Source organism: Melitaea cinxia, chromosome 16 (assembly GCF_905220565.1).
Source record: "Melitaea cinxia chromosome 16, ilMelCinx1.1, whole genome shotgun sequence".
NCBI lineage: Eukaryota > Metazoa > Arthropoda > Insecta > Lepidoptera > Nymphalidae > Melitaea > Melitaea cinxia.
The window spans coordinates 820,755-838,526 of NC_059409.1; the positions used below are offsets into that span (position 1 = coordinate 820,755).

Below are 17,772 nucleotides of genomic sequence, written 5' to 3' on the forward strand. Positions count from 1 at the left end.
ATTTAAAATATTTGGTATTCATAAAATTTATGATAACTGGTGAAGTTGTTTATGAATGTCCGCGTTATGATAAACCATTTCGGAGTCTCGCCCTTTCGTTAAAAGAAATCGAGGTCCTTTTCGATTTAAATTTCTCGGTTCTATGTAAATAAACATGTATTGTTTATTGTTATAGTAACATAAATTTAAAGTTATATAGCATCAAAGTACGGGGCAGGAAGGACTTCCTTAAATTTTAACCACCCAATAAACCGATCATATGTTCATTGGTAACGATCACGTACCGTGTGGAGCAGAGCCCGCGAGGCGCGCGTGTGCAGGGCGGGCGGGCTTGTCAGGGCGGGCGGGCGGCTCAGGGCGGCGCGGGCGACGTTGGAGTCGTCGTGCAGCGCGGCGGCCGCAGCACAGCGGGGCAGGGCACGCGCCGCGACTGGGGGGGGGGGTTGTTATTCCACGAGGGCGGCGAACAAGCAGCCTATAGACTTTGCAGCACTAGAAGCATCGCAAGTGTTGGCCACCCTACCCGCGACACGCTCCAGGAGCTTTGGTTACTTTACTCATCACAGAACAACTAACAATATTACTTAGCAACGAATAGTATTACTTAGCTGTGTAAGGTCGAGGTACTTTCCTAGTCGGGCTAATCCAGTACTTTGAGCAGGATATTTCCACTGGCTACCTTACTCACGACAAAACATAACACTGAGAGAATATCCTGTTTTATAGTGAGTAAGATGGCAATACTTCTGATGTTATTGGTTATTAAGATCTACAGTATCCGCTTCCTGTCGGACGCATCGATTCTTGTTTGCCACGTTGGTAATAAAAAATAAATAACAATCACCATAACCGACATGAAACGATCTTTACTCTTTATGGAGATAGTGGTCTATGCTCAGCAGTGAGATGTTGCAAGCTCCATCAATCAGTTAATCAGGATGTTATCCAATATAAAAGTCAGGAATCACATACAATGACAACCATCTATATATGGCCAATACATACAGTGCATCCAGTAACTGTAACCACTGCCACAACCCATCGCCAAATAATATATAATAATCAAACAGTATATTTGTATAATTTACTGCAACTTACATCGATCCTCTTCACTAAGTTTTTGAAATTTCATATCCAGCAAAGCTGGAACCATCGACAGACTTTCCTCTAGAAAGTCAACAACAGTCATTCTCGTCTCGTCACTATTGTTTGGCAAACTGCACGAGAAAATAACTTTCAGGGCTTCTAGAAACTTCTGCTCATTTGCCACACCTACCGCCATTCTAGTGCGCAGGAATTTACACAAACTACCCAAGTAAAAGTGCATCAAATTTTCGTGCTCATTATCTATGTAGTAAAGTAATTTATCCACGACTAGATCGTCTGAAATATCGCCATTTTCACCCATTTTTGCTTTTATTATAATCCTTGCTGTGTCATCTTTGAGAGTTAAAAGTTTCAGACACTTTTGGGTGCACTCCAAATATTTACTTGATCTCAAAGTTTTGCACAAGTTTTCGATATATTTGGGGTCGTTTTCAAACAAACGCAACCCATCAGATATTTCACTTATATGATTTTGGAAGTTATTTTCTAGTTCTAAATCTTTAATTAGTATTAACAAATAGTTTAAAATAGCGCATGTGACTTCGTAGTTTTTGTGCGCAAGACACTTGTAAACAAATTCAGGTACATTCGTGCTATGGTTATATTTGTGTGAAATAATAATGTGAAGGTACGCGGCGTTTGCTAGACACAATTCTCTTCCTGGATTTATTTTAAATTTACTGTCATTGAAGATAAGTTGGTTTAAAGTTTTTTGGATATTGATAATAAAACCTTTTTCTATTAATGCATCAAACCTGTAATAGAAACAAGAAAAATCAGTGAAAAAAAATGAATGATCATTAAATCGTCGTCGATTTAAGGGGGTCGATATATTTTAGTTTTAGGGGTTAGGTGGAGGAGAAGGGGGAGGAGTGAGTTACCCTCTGGTACCACTCCAACTGTGTGAAACCCCATAGTTATGGAGATATCGTTTGTTGATTTTGCAGTCGAGATCGTTTTTACGTACTGTTCGAAAATAACGTGTGAAAGTTGCGAAACGGAGCATGAGTGCACTTCCCGCAGCGCCAGAGCTAAGGTCAGACGCGAAGGTCTAAGGTATTGCGATAGCTCTAAATAACATAATTCTCACCTCAAAACTTTAACCACGATATCTCCATAATCATGGAGTTTCAGACGGTGGGAGTGGTAGCAGAGGTTAACCCAGCCCTCCCTCTCCCCCTAAAAACCCATAAATCAGCGCCCGATCGTCTATAGGTTTACCAAATTTACTATGAGTCATTAAATCACGAAAGATTTTGTAAGTTTTTTAACTGAGGTAGGGCACAGCAGGAATTTCCTGCTCAAAATATGGAGCAGCCCGACCGGGGTAGTACCTCGACCTTACAGAAGATCACAGCAAAATAATACTGTTTTCAAGCAGTATTGTGTTCCTGTTGGTGAGTAAGGTGACCAGAGCTCCTGGGGGAATTGGGGATTGCGTCGGCAACGCGCTTGCGATGCTTCTGGTGTTGCAGGTGTCTATAAGCTACGGTAATCGCTTACCATCCGTACGCTTGTTTGCCGACCTAGTGACATAAAAAAAAAAAAAGTTTTGTATTATATTTTCTTCTAGCTACTAGAGTGTAGTATCTATCAACTTATATGGCTATTGGTTAATTTCAGGATCATATAAAATGTATTTGCAACCCAAATTTCGTCTCTCCGTAATATCGTATCTTCGTATTTGGACAACTTTGGTTTTAAGCACATTTAAATGACATTATAAGAATTTAAAGCAATATAATCAGCACCATCTGGTTTCAATTCCTTAACATCGGATGACCAATTCATCTGCTAGTTATTGTCGTAAAAAAAATCTTACCTCCATATAAGCACGTTTATCATCTTGATATATTCGTCGGCTATCACGTAACACGGCACATCTCCTAAACTCTGATGGAGAATCCATTCTGACTGCTTAATGAGCTGCAGAAAGCGACTCTGATTCTTGTCGATAGAAAGCTTTTCTGGCTTTGACTCCAATAATTTTATTAACTGCGAAAGAAGAAAGAATAAAATAGTAATTATCTGTTTACATTTGCAAAAAAGAAAACAGAAGACTTTAGAAACTAATCTATCGGTCTATTGAAATATTATTTACTGTGTTCTTGTGGTAAGTAAGGTAGCTAGAGCTCATGAGAATGGTCAAGAGTCATGAGTTGGGTCACGCTTGTGACGCTTCTGTTGTTGCGGGCGTCTATAGGTTACGGTAACAACTCGCGATCAGGTAAGCCGTGCACCGCGTTACCGACATAGATGTAAAAATTAAACAAAATAAAAATGTGAAGGAAATTGAAGATAATTCCTAACGGTTGATTCATAAAAAAGGAGTGCTTTAATTTTGTGTAGTTTTACCTGTAATAAAAGCCCGTGGCAGTAGTTCTTTTTAATGGTTCTGTTGTTTATCAGTTCGAACACTTCTTCAATATGTGCGATATACCTGAAATTTTTTTTATTTCTTTAGTGAATTATATAAGTATTAATAAGATTTGTACAATTTATTGAATCTAAGCGGTGTCTTCAATTTGATTTGTACGTCCAAGAGACCATTATCTTAATTTCGAAATGGCAAAGTATGAAATATCTTGCTCAGGATTTGAAGTAACCTTATTGCGAATGAACCTTAACCTTACAGAACATCATAACCAAATAACACTGCCTTTAAGTAGAGTTGTGTGGTTGTGGTGAACAAAGTCAGAAATTCTGAATATATGCTGTGTTGATGGCGGGAGTAAGGTACACAACGCGAATGCAATGCTCTTGCTAACGTCCATAAGATATCCGTTAATTAGCAAGCGATGTTATTGTGTCATGAGCACCGCACTACGCGCACATGTCCGTCAGTACTCACCGCTCGGGCTCCACGAGCGCACTAATGGCTCTGGCGGCGAGCACCGCACTACGCGCACATGTCCGTCAGTACTCACCGCTCGGGCTCCACGAGCGCACTAATGGCTCTGGCGGCGAGCACCGCACTACGCGCACATGTCCGTCAGTACTCACCGCTCGGGCTCCACGAGCGCACTAATGGCTCTGGCGGCGAGCACCGCACTACGCGCACATGTCCGTCAGTACTCACCGCTCGGGCTCCACGAGCGCACTAATGGCTCTGGCGGCGAGCACCGCACTACGCGCACATGTCCGTCAGTACTCACCGCTCGGGCTCCACGAGCGCACTAATGGCTCTGGCGGCGAGCACCGCACTACGCGCACATGTCCGTCAGTACTCACCGCTCGGGCTCCACGAGCGCACTAATGGCTCTGGCGGCGAGCACCGCACTACGCGCACATGTCCGTCAGTACTCACCGCTCGGGCTCCACGAGCGCACTAATGGCTCTGGCGGCGAGCACCGCACTACGCGCACATGTCCGTCAGTACTCACCGCTCGGGCTCCACGAGCGCACTAATGGCTCTGGCGGCGAGCACCGCACTACGCGCACATGTCCGTCAGTACTCACCGCTCGGGCTCCACGAGCGCACTAATGGCTCTGGCGGCGAGCACCGCACTACGCGCACATGTCCGTCAGTACTCACCGCTCGGGCTCCACGAGCGCACTAATGGCTCTGGCGGCGAGCACCGCACTACGCGCACATGTCCGTCAGTACTCACCGCTCGGGCTCCACGAGCGCACTAATGGCTCTGGCGGCGAGCACCGCACTACGCGCACATGTCCGTCAGTACTCACCGCTCGGGCTCCACGAGCGCACTAATGGCTCTGGCGGCGAGCACCGCACTACGCGCACATGTCCGTCAGTACTCACCGCTCGGGCTCCACGAGCGCACTAATGGCTCTGGCGGCGAGCACCGCACTACGCGCACATGTCCGTCAGTACTCACCGCTCGGGCTCCACGAGCGCACTAATGGCTCTGGCGGCGAGCACCGCACTACGCGCACATGTCCGTCAGTACTCACCGCTCGGGCTCCACGAGCGCACTAATGGCTCTGGCGGCGAGCACCGCACTACGCGCACATGTCCGTCAGTACTCACCGCTCGGGCTCCACGAGCGCACTAATGGCTCTGGCGGCGAGCACCGCACTACGCGCACATGTCCGTCAGTACTCACCGCTCGGGCTCCACGAGCGCACTAATGGCTCTGGCGGCGAGCACCGCACTACGCGCACATGTCCGTCAGTACTCACCGCTCGGGCTCCACGAGCGCACTAATGGCTCTGGCGGCGAGCACCGCACTACGCGCACATGTCCGTCAGTACTCACCGCTCGGGCTCCACGAGCGCACTAATGGCTCTGGCGGCGAGCACCGCACTACGCGCACATGTCCGTCAGTACTCACCGCTCGGGCTCCACGAGCGCACTAATGGCTCTGGCGGCGAGCACCGCACTACGCGCACATGTCCGTCAGTACTCACCGCTCGGGCTCCACGAGCGCACTAATGGCTCTGGCGGCGAGCACCGCACTACGCGCACATGTCCGTCAGTACTCACCGCTCGGGCTCCACGAGCGCACTAATGGCTCTGGCGGCGAGCACCGCACTACGCGCACATGTCCGTCAGTACTCACCGCTCGGGCTCCACGAGCGCACTAATGGCTCTGGCGGCGAGCACCGCACTACGCGCACATGTCCGTCAGTACTCACCGCTCGGGCTCCACGAGCGCACTAATGGCTCTGGCGGCGAGCACCGCACTACGCGCACATGTCCGTCAGTACTCACCGCTCGGGCTCCACGAGCGCACTAATGGCTCTGGCGGCGAGCACCGCACTACGCGCACATGTCCGTCAGTACTCACCGCTCGGGCTCCACGAGCGCACTAATGGCTCTGGCGGCGAGCACCGCACTACGCGCACATGTCCGTCAGTACTCACCGCTCGGGCTCCACGAGCGCACTAATGGCTCTGGCGGCGAGCACCGCACTACGCGCACATGTCCGTCAGTACTCACCGCTCGGGCTCCACGAGCGCACTAATGGCTCTGGCGGCGAGCACCGCACTACGCGCACATGTCCGTCAGTACTCACCGCTCGGGCTCCACGAGCGCACTAATGGCTCTGGCGGCGAGCACCGCACTACGCGCACATGTCCGTCAGTACTCACCGCTCGGGCTCCACGAGCGCACTAATGGCTCTGGCGGCGAGCACCGCACTACGCGCACATGTCCGTCAGTACTCACCGCTCGGGCTCCACGAGCGCACTAATGGCTCTGGCGGCGAGCACCGCACTACGCGCACATGTCCGTCAGTACTCACCGCTCGGGCTCCACGAGCGCACTAATGGCTCTGGCGGCGAGCACCGCACTACGCGCACATGTCCGTCAGTACTCACCGCTCGGGCTCCACGAGCGCACTAATGGCTCTGGCGGCGAGCACCGCACTACGCGCACATGTCCGTCAGTACTCACCGCTCGGGCTCCACGAGCGCACTAATGGCTCTGGCGGCGAGCACCGCACTACGCGCACATGTCCGTCAGTACTCACCGCTCGGGCTCCACGAGCGCACTAATGGCTCTGGCTGCGAGGCGGCGCGTCGTGAGCACCGCACTACGCGCACATGCACGCACCAGAGGCACAAAAGCGGTCAGCTGTAAAGAAAAACTTAGGTTTACCCCGGTCAACTCCTCTGGCCAAGACCGGAAATTAAACGTGTATTGCGACTTTGGTATAAATACTTCATTCGAAGTCCATTCTTCTGTAAATCAAGTATATTTTGTGCTATCACCTTCAAATTGGACACCGTTCCCTCCAGCGAGGAGGGGTAGAGCCTGGCCAGCAGCAGGAGGATTGGGTACAAGGAGGGACGTAGCAGCCTTTCATCGTTATTTTCACTGACCTCCTTAAGTTTATCCTGTAACATAAAAATACCGCAAATTTTTAGAATTTGAGCAGATAGATTTTTAGTTTCCACATTAGTAAATAACATTTTACCTGGTTACGCTGTTTCTTGAAAGTATTAGCATTATATATGTATATTATTATAATAAATAATTATAGTGACTACAGCGTTTGTGAAAGTGAGTCCTATCTATGTCTGGCCGGTGAACTGATCCCAGTAATTACCGCCCAATTTTGTAATTACCAATGATCTCGAAAATTTTGCAAAGAACTATTTATTCTCGTTAGACCAATACTTAACTCCTATGAATTCACGAAGTGAACGGCAATATGGTTTTAGGGTACTGGATCATCCAGTACAATAGCTGCTAGATCGATCTTGTTACTAATATTAAAACGATTATGGATCAAAAAAAATATCTAAAAAAGACAAGATCAACCATGGCTTACTTATTAGAAAAATTTTAAATATTGGAGATTTTAGAGTAACCCCCAAAAATATCTTGCGGAGTGCCTCAGCGATCAATTCGTTAATAAACCAGCCCAGGATGATCTGCCGTTTAATTGGTTTCAATCTAATTTACTCACCATAAATGTAACTAAAACCTGCTATTGCATATTCGAAGCTAAAAATAAAATCATACCAACCTTTCATAGACTAACAATACACAGTCAATATTTGACCGAAAAAAAAAAAAAACCAGAAACGACTAAAATCATTAGAACCGACTAAAAATTAAATTGGGCCCATCTTCGGCCTGTGTATTTCAAAGCCAGCAGTTGGATGGTTATCCCGCCATCGATCGGCTTTATAAGTTCCCAGGTGGTAGTGGAACCTTGTTATCCCTTAGTCGCCTCTTACGACACCCACGGGAAGAGAGGGGGTGGCTATATTCTTAGTGCCGTAACCACACAGCGATTTTATAGCAAGACTAATATAAAATATAAGTATATATCAGTTACATTATTTTAAAACGCTTATCTTGATTTACACAAATAAGAATCACTCACAAGCATAAAGTCGTATAACATCGGATATCTCAGGAAGAATATTCGTCCCGTCATTCGGTTCCTCACGCACAAGTTTTCCGAGTCTTTAGTGCGCTGGACGCCAAATATGCGCACCATCAGCGCACTGAATAGCAACGTAGCTGAATTACGCTCCTGAAATTTGTAAGCATTTTATTTTGTTTATTCTAGGGCAAAATTGTAAATTCGACACCAGCAATTTATACTAAGCTAACTCATAAAATTGAACTTTACAATAGAGGCTTATAAAAGGGAAAAACGTGATATCTTTTATATTAATTAAGAAACTTATTTGAAATTTGGTATGTTTAATAGTTAATTTATTCATTGATATTTCACAATTTTTATTATTACAAAAAAAAAAAAACACATTTATTCAAGTTGCATTAAGAAAACCAACTTATCGAAAATTCGAGTTGGCGTAGTATAAATTGTTGGTGTCGAATTGTGAAAAATTGCTTTGTTTTTGGGTCGAGATGGGATTGAATGTGTGGTGTGCACTCACGAGCCAAGAGTCCCGCTCGAAGGCCGTCAGCGCCAGCAGCAGCGCGGAGGTGGCGTACTTCGCCACGCGCTCGTGCAGCGCGCGCTCGCGCACCAGCGCGCGCAGGGCGTTCAGCGCGTGCACGCTACCGCCGGGCCTGCTGGTACTACTGGCACTGCTGGCACTGCTGGCACTACTGGCACCACCGGCACTGGCACTGACATCACTGGCACTACCGACACCGCGGGCGATACTAGCACTGGAACTACTTGCACTACTGGCACCGGAGCTAGTAGCACTACTGGCACCGTCACTAGCGCTACCGGCACCAACGGTACTGGTGTTGACACTACTGAGACTTTTGACGCTACTGGCAACAGCGCTACCAGCCGCTAGCCGCAGTAAGCGCGTCACGCACTCGTCGAAACCATGCGGGTTGCTCTTCACCTGCAGCTCAGTTATCACCAGTGCCTGGAAAGCGTTGTTTTATTGGATTTGTTTTGTTTTAAAAACCTTGATCTTATAATTTAAATGAAACTACAACTTTTAGATTCGACGGAGAAAAATAATTACACACTAGAAACTAAAAAAAAAGTTATTTTGCAGTTCGCAGTTATAAAATAAATAAATTCTTAAATAAAAGTAGCGTCAGTTACTCCTTATTACATTAGCTATCTGCCGCTGAAAGTCCCGACAAAATCGGTCTAGCCGTTTCAGAGATTAGCCGGAACAAGCAGACAGACAGACAGACAGACAGACAAAATTGTAAAAAAATGTTATTTTGGTATATGTACCGTGTCCATATGAATTTAGTAAAAAGCGGTTATTTTAATATTACAAACAGACACTTCAATTTTATTTATTTGCATAGAGTACAATATCCGAGAATCGAACCTGAATCATGAAGGGCAGTCCCGCACTGCGGCGTGTGGCACACAGCTTCCCACGGGGGTCGCCGTTCTCCATGGCCGAAATTAATTCTTCTAGCCAAAGTTTGGGCAATTCATTGAATTCTGGATTACGACTTCGCCATAAACTGTAAAATGACATTGAAAACATATGTATATTTTTATGCATTTGTACTTATTTTATTAATATACATAGTTACTTCCTTCTTTGGTTTTAACAAAGTATGGTTTCATCAGCTTTTCGCCGATGATTTTACTAATGAAGTACTAGAGAAATTAAAATCCGGAGAAAGAATACCGATTTGTTCAGTTCAACAGCGGAACAAGCGCGATTTATTGTTGTGTTTATTATTTTTTCGGTAAATTTAAGTATAGCTTGGTTTATTATTTAAAATTTTATATCTATACTAACGCAGACATTTTCCTGCCCAGAATCCAGCTATCAAATTTGATTACTGACATACCGATAGCAGCGCCACCTACCGGGGTTAATTATGTTTTCAAACTATTCATGAACCCATAGATATATACGCAGGAAATTTTAACCCAATCGGTTCAGCCGTGCAGGGGTAGTTCAGTGACAAACAACGTATAGTTGTGTGCCAAAATGCAAAATTCATATTTAAATAGTCACCCAAGCTACTATCTAAGCTCCTATACCCGTATACACTTAACGGACACATAGACAGTGGCTCGAAACCAATATAAAGAGAGTATCGTTTATTTCAGTACCTGGTGAGCATCTTGGTGAAGCCCACGTACACTTGCTCGAAGGCCCCTCGGTGTTTGGTCTCCGTCAGCAGAGTGGTGAAAAGGTCTCCCACACGACGTACTAGGACGGAGCGGGTAGCGGGATCGAATCCATCTTGGATCAACGCTCGAGTCACTAAGTTGCCGAGGATTAAGGACACCTGGAAATTACTAAAATATGTAAGTCTATAAGCTAATGTTACTAACAAGTGGACTGTAAGTCTTAATTCAATAAAATTATTATTATTATTATAAACGTACTTGCTAAATACAGGCAGTATTGGTAAAAATCTATTGTACTGTCTAAAGATCTATTGGATGTTCAAGTTTATTTAAAAATATAGATGTAGATGCTACTACTAGCGCCATCTCTGAACAGACTTGTAAACCAGACATTCTTCTTGTTCTTCTTTAAAGACTATGACTCCATCAGCTTTTCGTCGATGATTTTGCCAATGACAAGTGCTGAAAGTGTATTGAAGTCCAGAGACAGGGTCCGTTTTTGAAAGAACAATAGTGGGTTAAGCCGCTTAAGCTGCGGTTAATTAAAAATATTTGAAACGATTATTTAATTATTTTTTTTTTAGTAAATTATAATTTTATACCATTGATTCTAATAAACTTAGTTAGGATAACACAAAAAGAAGATGGCACTAAAGTTAGAAGAAAACAAACATTAACCGGCCGCGGAACGTTTTTGGGGAGCATATGATATAGTGATACAGTTAATTTCGGACTGTTATTGTTCTGGCGAACGTTAAATTAATACTAAGTGGACTGTATATATATATCTCTGGTTTATTAGCCGTTTCGGTAACAAAAATGTGAATGCAGCAGTATTAAATAGACAGTCTTAGGCGTAGAAACAAAGGGTCGCTGACGTGTCGTAGGTCGAGCCGCCGATGTCTTCGCTCCGCGCCCGTGGTGTTGCGTTAGTCCGCAACACGGACAGTTAAAAAAATGATCGAGAGAACCTTCCTCCAAGACACATTCACATAAGGAACTGTCATCATCATCTTCCTGCCCTTATCCCACTTATGTAGGGTCGGCACAACATGTTTTCCTCTTCCATTCCTCTCTATTATTCGTCACTTCAGTGCTTACTCCTTTCTTTCTCATATCCTCACTCACACAATCCATCCATCGCTTTTTCGGTCTGCCGATCGCTCTTCGTCCTTCGACATTCATCCCTAACATTCTTTTACCGACATAGCGGTCATCCCTTCTCATTACATGCCCATACCACGCTAACCTATTGCTCCTCATTTTCTCTGTCACGGGTGCTACTTTCAAACTTCCCCTTATATACTCATTTCTAATCCGATCTTTCCTCGTTACTCCACACATCCATCTTAGCATTCTCATCTCGGCTGCGTGCACTCTTCTTTCATCCGTCACTTTTGTTGCCCAACATTCCGATCCATACATTACGACAGGTCTTATGATCGTTTTATAGATTTTCCCCTTAAGTTTAAGGGGCATTCGTGGATCACAAGCTGTTCCAGAGACCTGTCGCCATTTCATCCATCCCGCATTTATTCTATTTTTCACGTCACGGTCTATGTTGCCGTCATTTTGTATTAATGACCCAAGGTAGCGGAAGTCGGAGCAGACTGGTAGGGATACACCATCCAAGGCAATATGGGAAAAACCGGACGAACCGCTGAAATCGCAGAACAAGTGCTCGGTTTTAGACCTACTTATCCTCAATCCCGCGCCCTCCAGTCTTTCCTGCCATTTTCCCAGTCTGCTCTGTACCTCAAGGACATTATCTCCGACAAGAACAACGTCGTCAGCAAACAGCATACACCAGGGTGCTTCCTCCTGTATGTCTGATGTTAGAACATCCATTACCAGGAGGAATACATACGGGCTTAAAGCCGACCCCTGGTGCAAACCTACAGCCACACTGAACTTGTCAGTTACCCCGGCTTCGGACCGGACGTGGGTGCTAGCTCTATCATACATCGCCTGAACAAGTCGTACATACTTCTCTGGCACTCCTTTCCCTTTCATAGCCCACCACAGAACCTTACGGGGGACTCTATCGTATGCCTTTTCCAGATCTACGAACACCATATGTAGGTCTTTTTGTGCGAGTCGACATTTTTCGCAGAGTTGGCGGAGTGCAAATATGGCGTCCGTAGTTCCCCGGCCCGGCATAAATCCAAATTGGTTCTGTGTGACCTCACATTCTTCTCTCATTCGTCGCGCTATCACTTTCTCCCATATCTTCATACTATGTGACATGAGCTTTATTCCTCGATAGCTGCTGCAGTCCTGTATGTCACCTTTATTTTTAAAAATGGGCACCAGTGAACTGTAGCACCATTCCTCGGGTATGACCTCTTCTTGCAGCAACTTATTGAAAAATAAAGTCAGCCACTTCCATCCATCCGCCTTCAAAAACTTCCATACTTCCGCTGGTATACCATCTGGCCCAACTGCTTTTCCATTCTTCATACTCTGCACTGCCATCTTCACTTCCTCTATACTTACCTCTTTCACCATTCCTTCATTACTTCGTACATTTTCTAACACTCCGCTCCATTCATTTTCTTCATTCATCAAGTTATTAAAGTATCTCTTCCAGCGTTCTTTTATTTCCTCATCGTCCGTCAAAATCTTCCCCGCTTCGTCTTTTATACATTTCATATGGTTTACATCTCTTGCATTCATCTCTCTCTCTCTTGATATTCTAAAAAGATTTTTTTGACCTTGTGGGCTCTCTAAAAAATGATACAACTTATCTTGAGCCTTGGCCCTTGCGATAGCGACTGCTTTCTTAGCCTTCTTTTTAATGTTTTGGTAATCTGATCTTTTTATTTTCTTTTCTCTGTCATTTCCATCTTCCACTCTTTTCCATTCTTTGAAAGCATTCTTCTTTTCTTTCAAAATCGTCTGTACTTCCTCATTCCACCACCATGTATCCTTCCCTATCTTCCTTTTCCCTTTCGTTTCCCCTAAGACATCCCTTACCACACTTCGCACCCACGTTGCCATCTCACTCCAGCACTCGTTTACTCCCATCCCCACCATATCTCCCATCTCTATCATTTTACCAACCACTCTTTCCCGGAATTCTGCAGCCACCTCCCTATCATCCAATCTGTACCATTTCGTTCTAACTGGGGGCTTCGGGCTCTTATTTAAACTCTGAACTTTCAGAGTTAAGTCCAGGAGCAGTAGCCTATGCTGGGAGACGAGACTCTCACTCGGTATTACCTTGCAGTCCTTGGCCGATTTTAGCCTGTTTCTTCTTAAAAGAATGTAGTCAATTTGGGTAGAGTGTAGACCACTACGGTATGTGATAAGGTGTTGTTCCCGTTTTTGATAAAATGTGTTGGCTATTGCTAAGTCAAAGGCCAAGGCTGCTTCAAGTAGAGCTTCACCGTCTCGGTTCCTAACTCCGTAACCTCTGCCCCCATGCACCCTCTCATACCCGTCATTCATCCTTCCCACATGTCCATTAAAGTCCCCCCCAATGTATATTTCCTCACACTCTGGTACTTTCATTATTACCGCATCAAAATCCTCCCAAAATCTTTCTTTCATACTGTCATCGCATCCCGTTTGCGGCGCATACACACTAACGACATTTAAAACCGAGTCTTCAATCAACAGTTTTACTGCAATAACTCTATCATTCACTCTTTTCACATCCATCACCTTGTTCTTGAGCTCTCTATCTAACACTATACCTACGCCATTTCTTTTCCCATCACAGCCGCAATAATAAAACTTATAACCCGCCCCAATTTCTCTTGCTCTCTGTCCCTTCCACTTCGTCTCCTGCAAGCACGCTATATTTATCCGTCTCCTTTCCAAAACATCTGCTAGCTCTCGTCCTCTCCCAGTCATCGTACCCACATTCCAACTCGCAATCCTCAAGCTCACCCTCTGGACTCGCCTCTTACGCTGCCCCCGTCCCTGGAGCAGCAACCCTTGTCCATTTCCCACAGACGCCGGGTGCTGCATCTGCGCGTCGCCTGTGGGGTACGCCCTAGCATTATCGCATACTCTAATTCCCAAGCTCATGTTGTAATGTGATTTGGCTTGTATATTTTACGACCGGCCGCCTGCCTGACATCAACCCTCCTTGGGAAATTCACGGTAAGAAGAAGGATAGGTGAGAAGGATTTATGTGAGAGAAGGATCTGGGGTTACGGATACCAGTGCCACGGATCACGGGGAGGGATGTGTGACACTAGCAGCTAGAGTAGTCCGGGGTCGCGTACCCGTAGCGGTTCCAACCAGTTATCGGATAGATATCTAGTGGCCCCACCCTCTGGACACACATAAGGAACTGTCACGAATGCGCAATTTAGCCAAGAAGACAGGTGTACAGGAGAAACCCAATCGTATACGTATAATCATAGACCAGACATCATCTGCATCCCTACTTTAAATACAGCCAGTCGTTCACGAACTTGATCAGCAAAATTTGTTTTATTTTAGGTCCTTAGTACGATGTTAATTCTATGTCAAGGGTCCGGAGACACACAACACCATTACAAATGTCCAGGTCAGTATAATAACTATATTTGTCAACGAGCTCAGGTGGCCTAGTAAATTTTGAAATTGATACAATTCTACTAATATTTAAATGCAAAAGATTGTGAAAATGAATAAATATGCGTTACTCTTTAACATTAACACTGCTAAACTGATTTGAATGTATCTTAGTATGTTGACAGCTAGAAATTAACAACCACACATAGGCTATATTTGGACTCGATATTCCCACTATATCGAAGATTATTTGGACAAAACAGACGATTGGTCGCATGGACTAGGTATTTATGTATGTATTTTGTATGTTTCTAAATCTTTGGCAAATGATCCCATTCAACTGAACCCTTGTAAGTTAGGCGTTAATTTGTACCTCTTTTATCGACCTCCAGGCGCACAAGAGGACCATCTGTGCCGTCACCTCCTTCCCATCTTCTAGCAGAATACTCCTGAAGAAATAACAGTTATATTAAAAGAACCATTCAATTATCTGAGACAAGTGTCTAGTATTTGGAAAATTCTAGACCAACCAATTATAACCAATAAGTCTAATCCGTCACGCTGTTCCACTACAGACTGGCGTTATTACAGTGAACAAGATACGTTGATGTAGTGGTAGCTCTTGAACTCGTGGGTTCAATTTACCGGTCTACCCCCGACCCAACCCAGGAACTCTGGCCACCTCAGTCACCACAGGAACGAGGTACTTCCCTAGTCGGGTTGCTCCAGATTTTCAGCGGAATATATCGTCATTTATTTATATAATGAAGTGAGCCCCCCACCCCTGTTCCCCCCTGGTGGGCAGGTGGCCTTCCGGCGCGGCGCTGCTGAGCACGGCAGCAGTACACGTCCACACTTGTTCACACACGTCCACCGTGTGATGTATCGAGGCCGTCCACTCGTCCGGTGGGAGACCACTGTAATAGGGTGCATTTATTTATTGAGACATGTTTTTTTCATTTAATTTCTATAACTGTTCATATAAATTTTTAAACATATTTCGTTTAATAGAGAACGAAGCTATTGATAGTCGAAAGGCATTAAGAAATATGACTGTTTTAAAGTGATTTTTTTTGAAGTGAAACTTCTTTACGGATGCTTGACTAGGGGAATAAGCTGGTGAATACGTGACGAGAGTGTTACGAAACGTGTGCCCGGGCAAGGTAAATGGAAGTTAAGAAGGAGATATATTAGTGAAGACGAGAGAGAGAGTTACGTTTCGTATATTACTGGAGGGGCAACTAAAGAAGTTTTACTTCAGTCGTGTGGTCCAAAGCAAACTCGTTTTTTTAAATGTATTATTGTTTTTTGTATGTAACAGATTCTAGAATAGAATTATTTTCCTTTTTCATTAAGTTTAATAAATGTTCGTGGTTTGAAAAATCAGTTTGTTGCTAAAAATTAGTTTCAAAATAAGTGATATTTTTTTTTTTTTTTACAAGTCATATACATCCACGGGTTTATGTTATGAACCCATGTCCTTTTTTACTCTAAATACATGCAAATTTTTATTTTTATTTTTTTCTATTTCAAGGTAGGCATTACTCAGCAATATCGCTGTTATGTTTGTTTTTAATGTCTCCAAAAGAGACGTGAGTCCACCGACCGGTTCTTAATCTAATTTATGGTACAACTTTTTTTTTTTTTTTTTTTTTTTTTATACTATACTTATATCTAGCTAAATCTTACATTATTTACATGCGTAATAATCGTTTTCTTAGAAATATATTTTTTAATATTGTCTATATTACTACCAACTTACTCATCCCAAGCAAAGCAACCTATTCGAATTTTATTTTGACATCTCGAGAATACTCTCAACGACGGCGGTGTCTCTATTATGAATCGCCATCTTGAGATTATGCTCGAGGATGTCTTTTTCCGTAGCCTCCGCTGCCCTCCCGACGAAACGACAGATCGCGTCATCTCTGTAGTCGGTGTAGTAGACACAGGCCTTGGTGTGTCTAGTCACCGCGACTATCGCGATATTATAAGAATCGACTAAATAAGTGATATTATAAGAATATGGAATATCCCACTCACATCGGACTAACATCCCCCACACTGTGCGCCACACAGTGCAATAACCCATACATGGGCGCATTACGGGCCGCCAGAACTATGCTCTGCTTACATAAAGATACCTGCTTGTATACTTCTTCCAACAAGATGCATAGCAGGACAAACTTCACTTTATTTGGTTCGTTGCTGGAAAACGTTAATACAGTCTTCAGTCCACACCAATATATCGTATAAGTACACATATAATTAAGAAAACGGTACAAAGTTAGATTAGGAAAGTGTTTGATAGTTAGTCATAAAATCTTCTAAAAAAATATTAACTAAAATAATAATAAAATGTAGAAACTATAATAGTTTCAATTATATTTTTTTTTATACAACTAGATCGGCAAACAGGCTCATCGAAGTGTTGCCGACATCCCCCCCCCCCCCGAGCTCTGGTCGCCTTACCACAAGACCCACACTGCTTGAAAACTGTATTATTTAAAATCGATTGGTTATAATTGATTCGTATATCGAACAATAAACGTATACCATAAGATTCTAAATAATAACTACATAATGTCACAAGATCCGTATGTGTTTGGAAAGTAAAAACATCTTTTGATTTGTACGATTTTATTTTTGTGTTACCCACACGAAAGTGTAGTAGGAAATTCTAAACAGTTTTTAGAATCATATCAAAAATCGATCGAAAAATAGCATGGTGTCGTCTCCTGTCAAAGATTTTCATTATAATATGAGTTACGGGTTTCTGTAAAGAACTCACTATAGACGGCGCCACGGTCGCTTAGACCGCATATAAAATCATCATATTAAAAAATTTCGATCTAGCGAGTACATCGTTCCATAGCCTAATTGGCTAGAGCGCCGACACGGTCAGTCGGAGACGCGGGTTCGATCCCCGCAGGAGCAGTCAATTTTTGATATGATATTCAAAAATGTTTAAGACCATCTTTTACTTAATTCTGTGCCCCCAATTACAGACAATCTATTCAAACTGCTTTCATTGTTATTCATTCATCTGAACAATATTGTTTCTTCTAATTAGGAAGGATACCAAGAGCCCACAGACAAGACACAAGATTCAAAACTTGCCTACACAGATAACAAATCCTTAAATAAATGTGAGCAAACACAGACTAAAAACATTTTTTCATAGGCACGACAA

General features: G+C 44.0%; 1 protein-coding gene across 1 annotated transcript in view; it reads right to left on the reverse strand.

Annotated features, from left to right (window-relative positions):
* The window catches only part of LOC123661188 (thyroid adenoma-associated protein homolog), a 37,185-nt gene that overhangs the window by 2,581 nt on the left and 16,832 nt on the right, over positions 1–17,772 (reverse strand). Inside the window, exons 13-27 of the mRNA XM_045596174.1 lie at positions 16,623–16,787; positions 15,362–15,496; positions 14,953–15,028; positions 14,280–14,355; positions 13,047–14,056; positions 10,050–10,228; positions 9,304–9,445; positions 8,431–8,880; positions 7,908–8,060; positions 6,784–6,909; positions 6,543–6,646; positions 3,463–3,547; positions 2,930–3,102; positions 1,099–1,862; positions 285–430 (exon numbers count right to left, since the gene is read on the reverse strand). Of these exons, the coding sequence (XP_045452130.1) occupies positions 285–430; positions 1,099–1,862; positions 2,930–3,102; positions 3,463–3,547; positions 6,543–6,646; positions 6,784–6,909; positions 7,908–8,060; positions 8,431–8,880; positions 9,304–9,445; positions 10,050–10,228; positions 13,047–14,056; positions 14,280–14,355; positions 14,953–15,028; positions 15,362–15,496; positions 16,623–16,787 (3,784 nt within the window). The remainder of the gene's footprint in view (positions 1–284; positions 431–1,098; positions 1,863–2,929; positions 3,103–3,462; positions 3,548–6,542; positions 6,647–6,783; positions 6,910–7,907; positions 8,061–8,430; positions 8,881–9,303; positions 9,446–10,049; positions 10,229–13,046; positions 14,057–14,279; positions 14,356–14,952; positions 15,029–15,361; positions 15,497–16,622; positions 16,788–17,772) is intronic.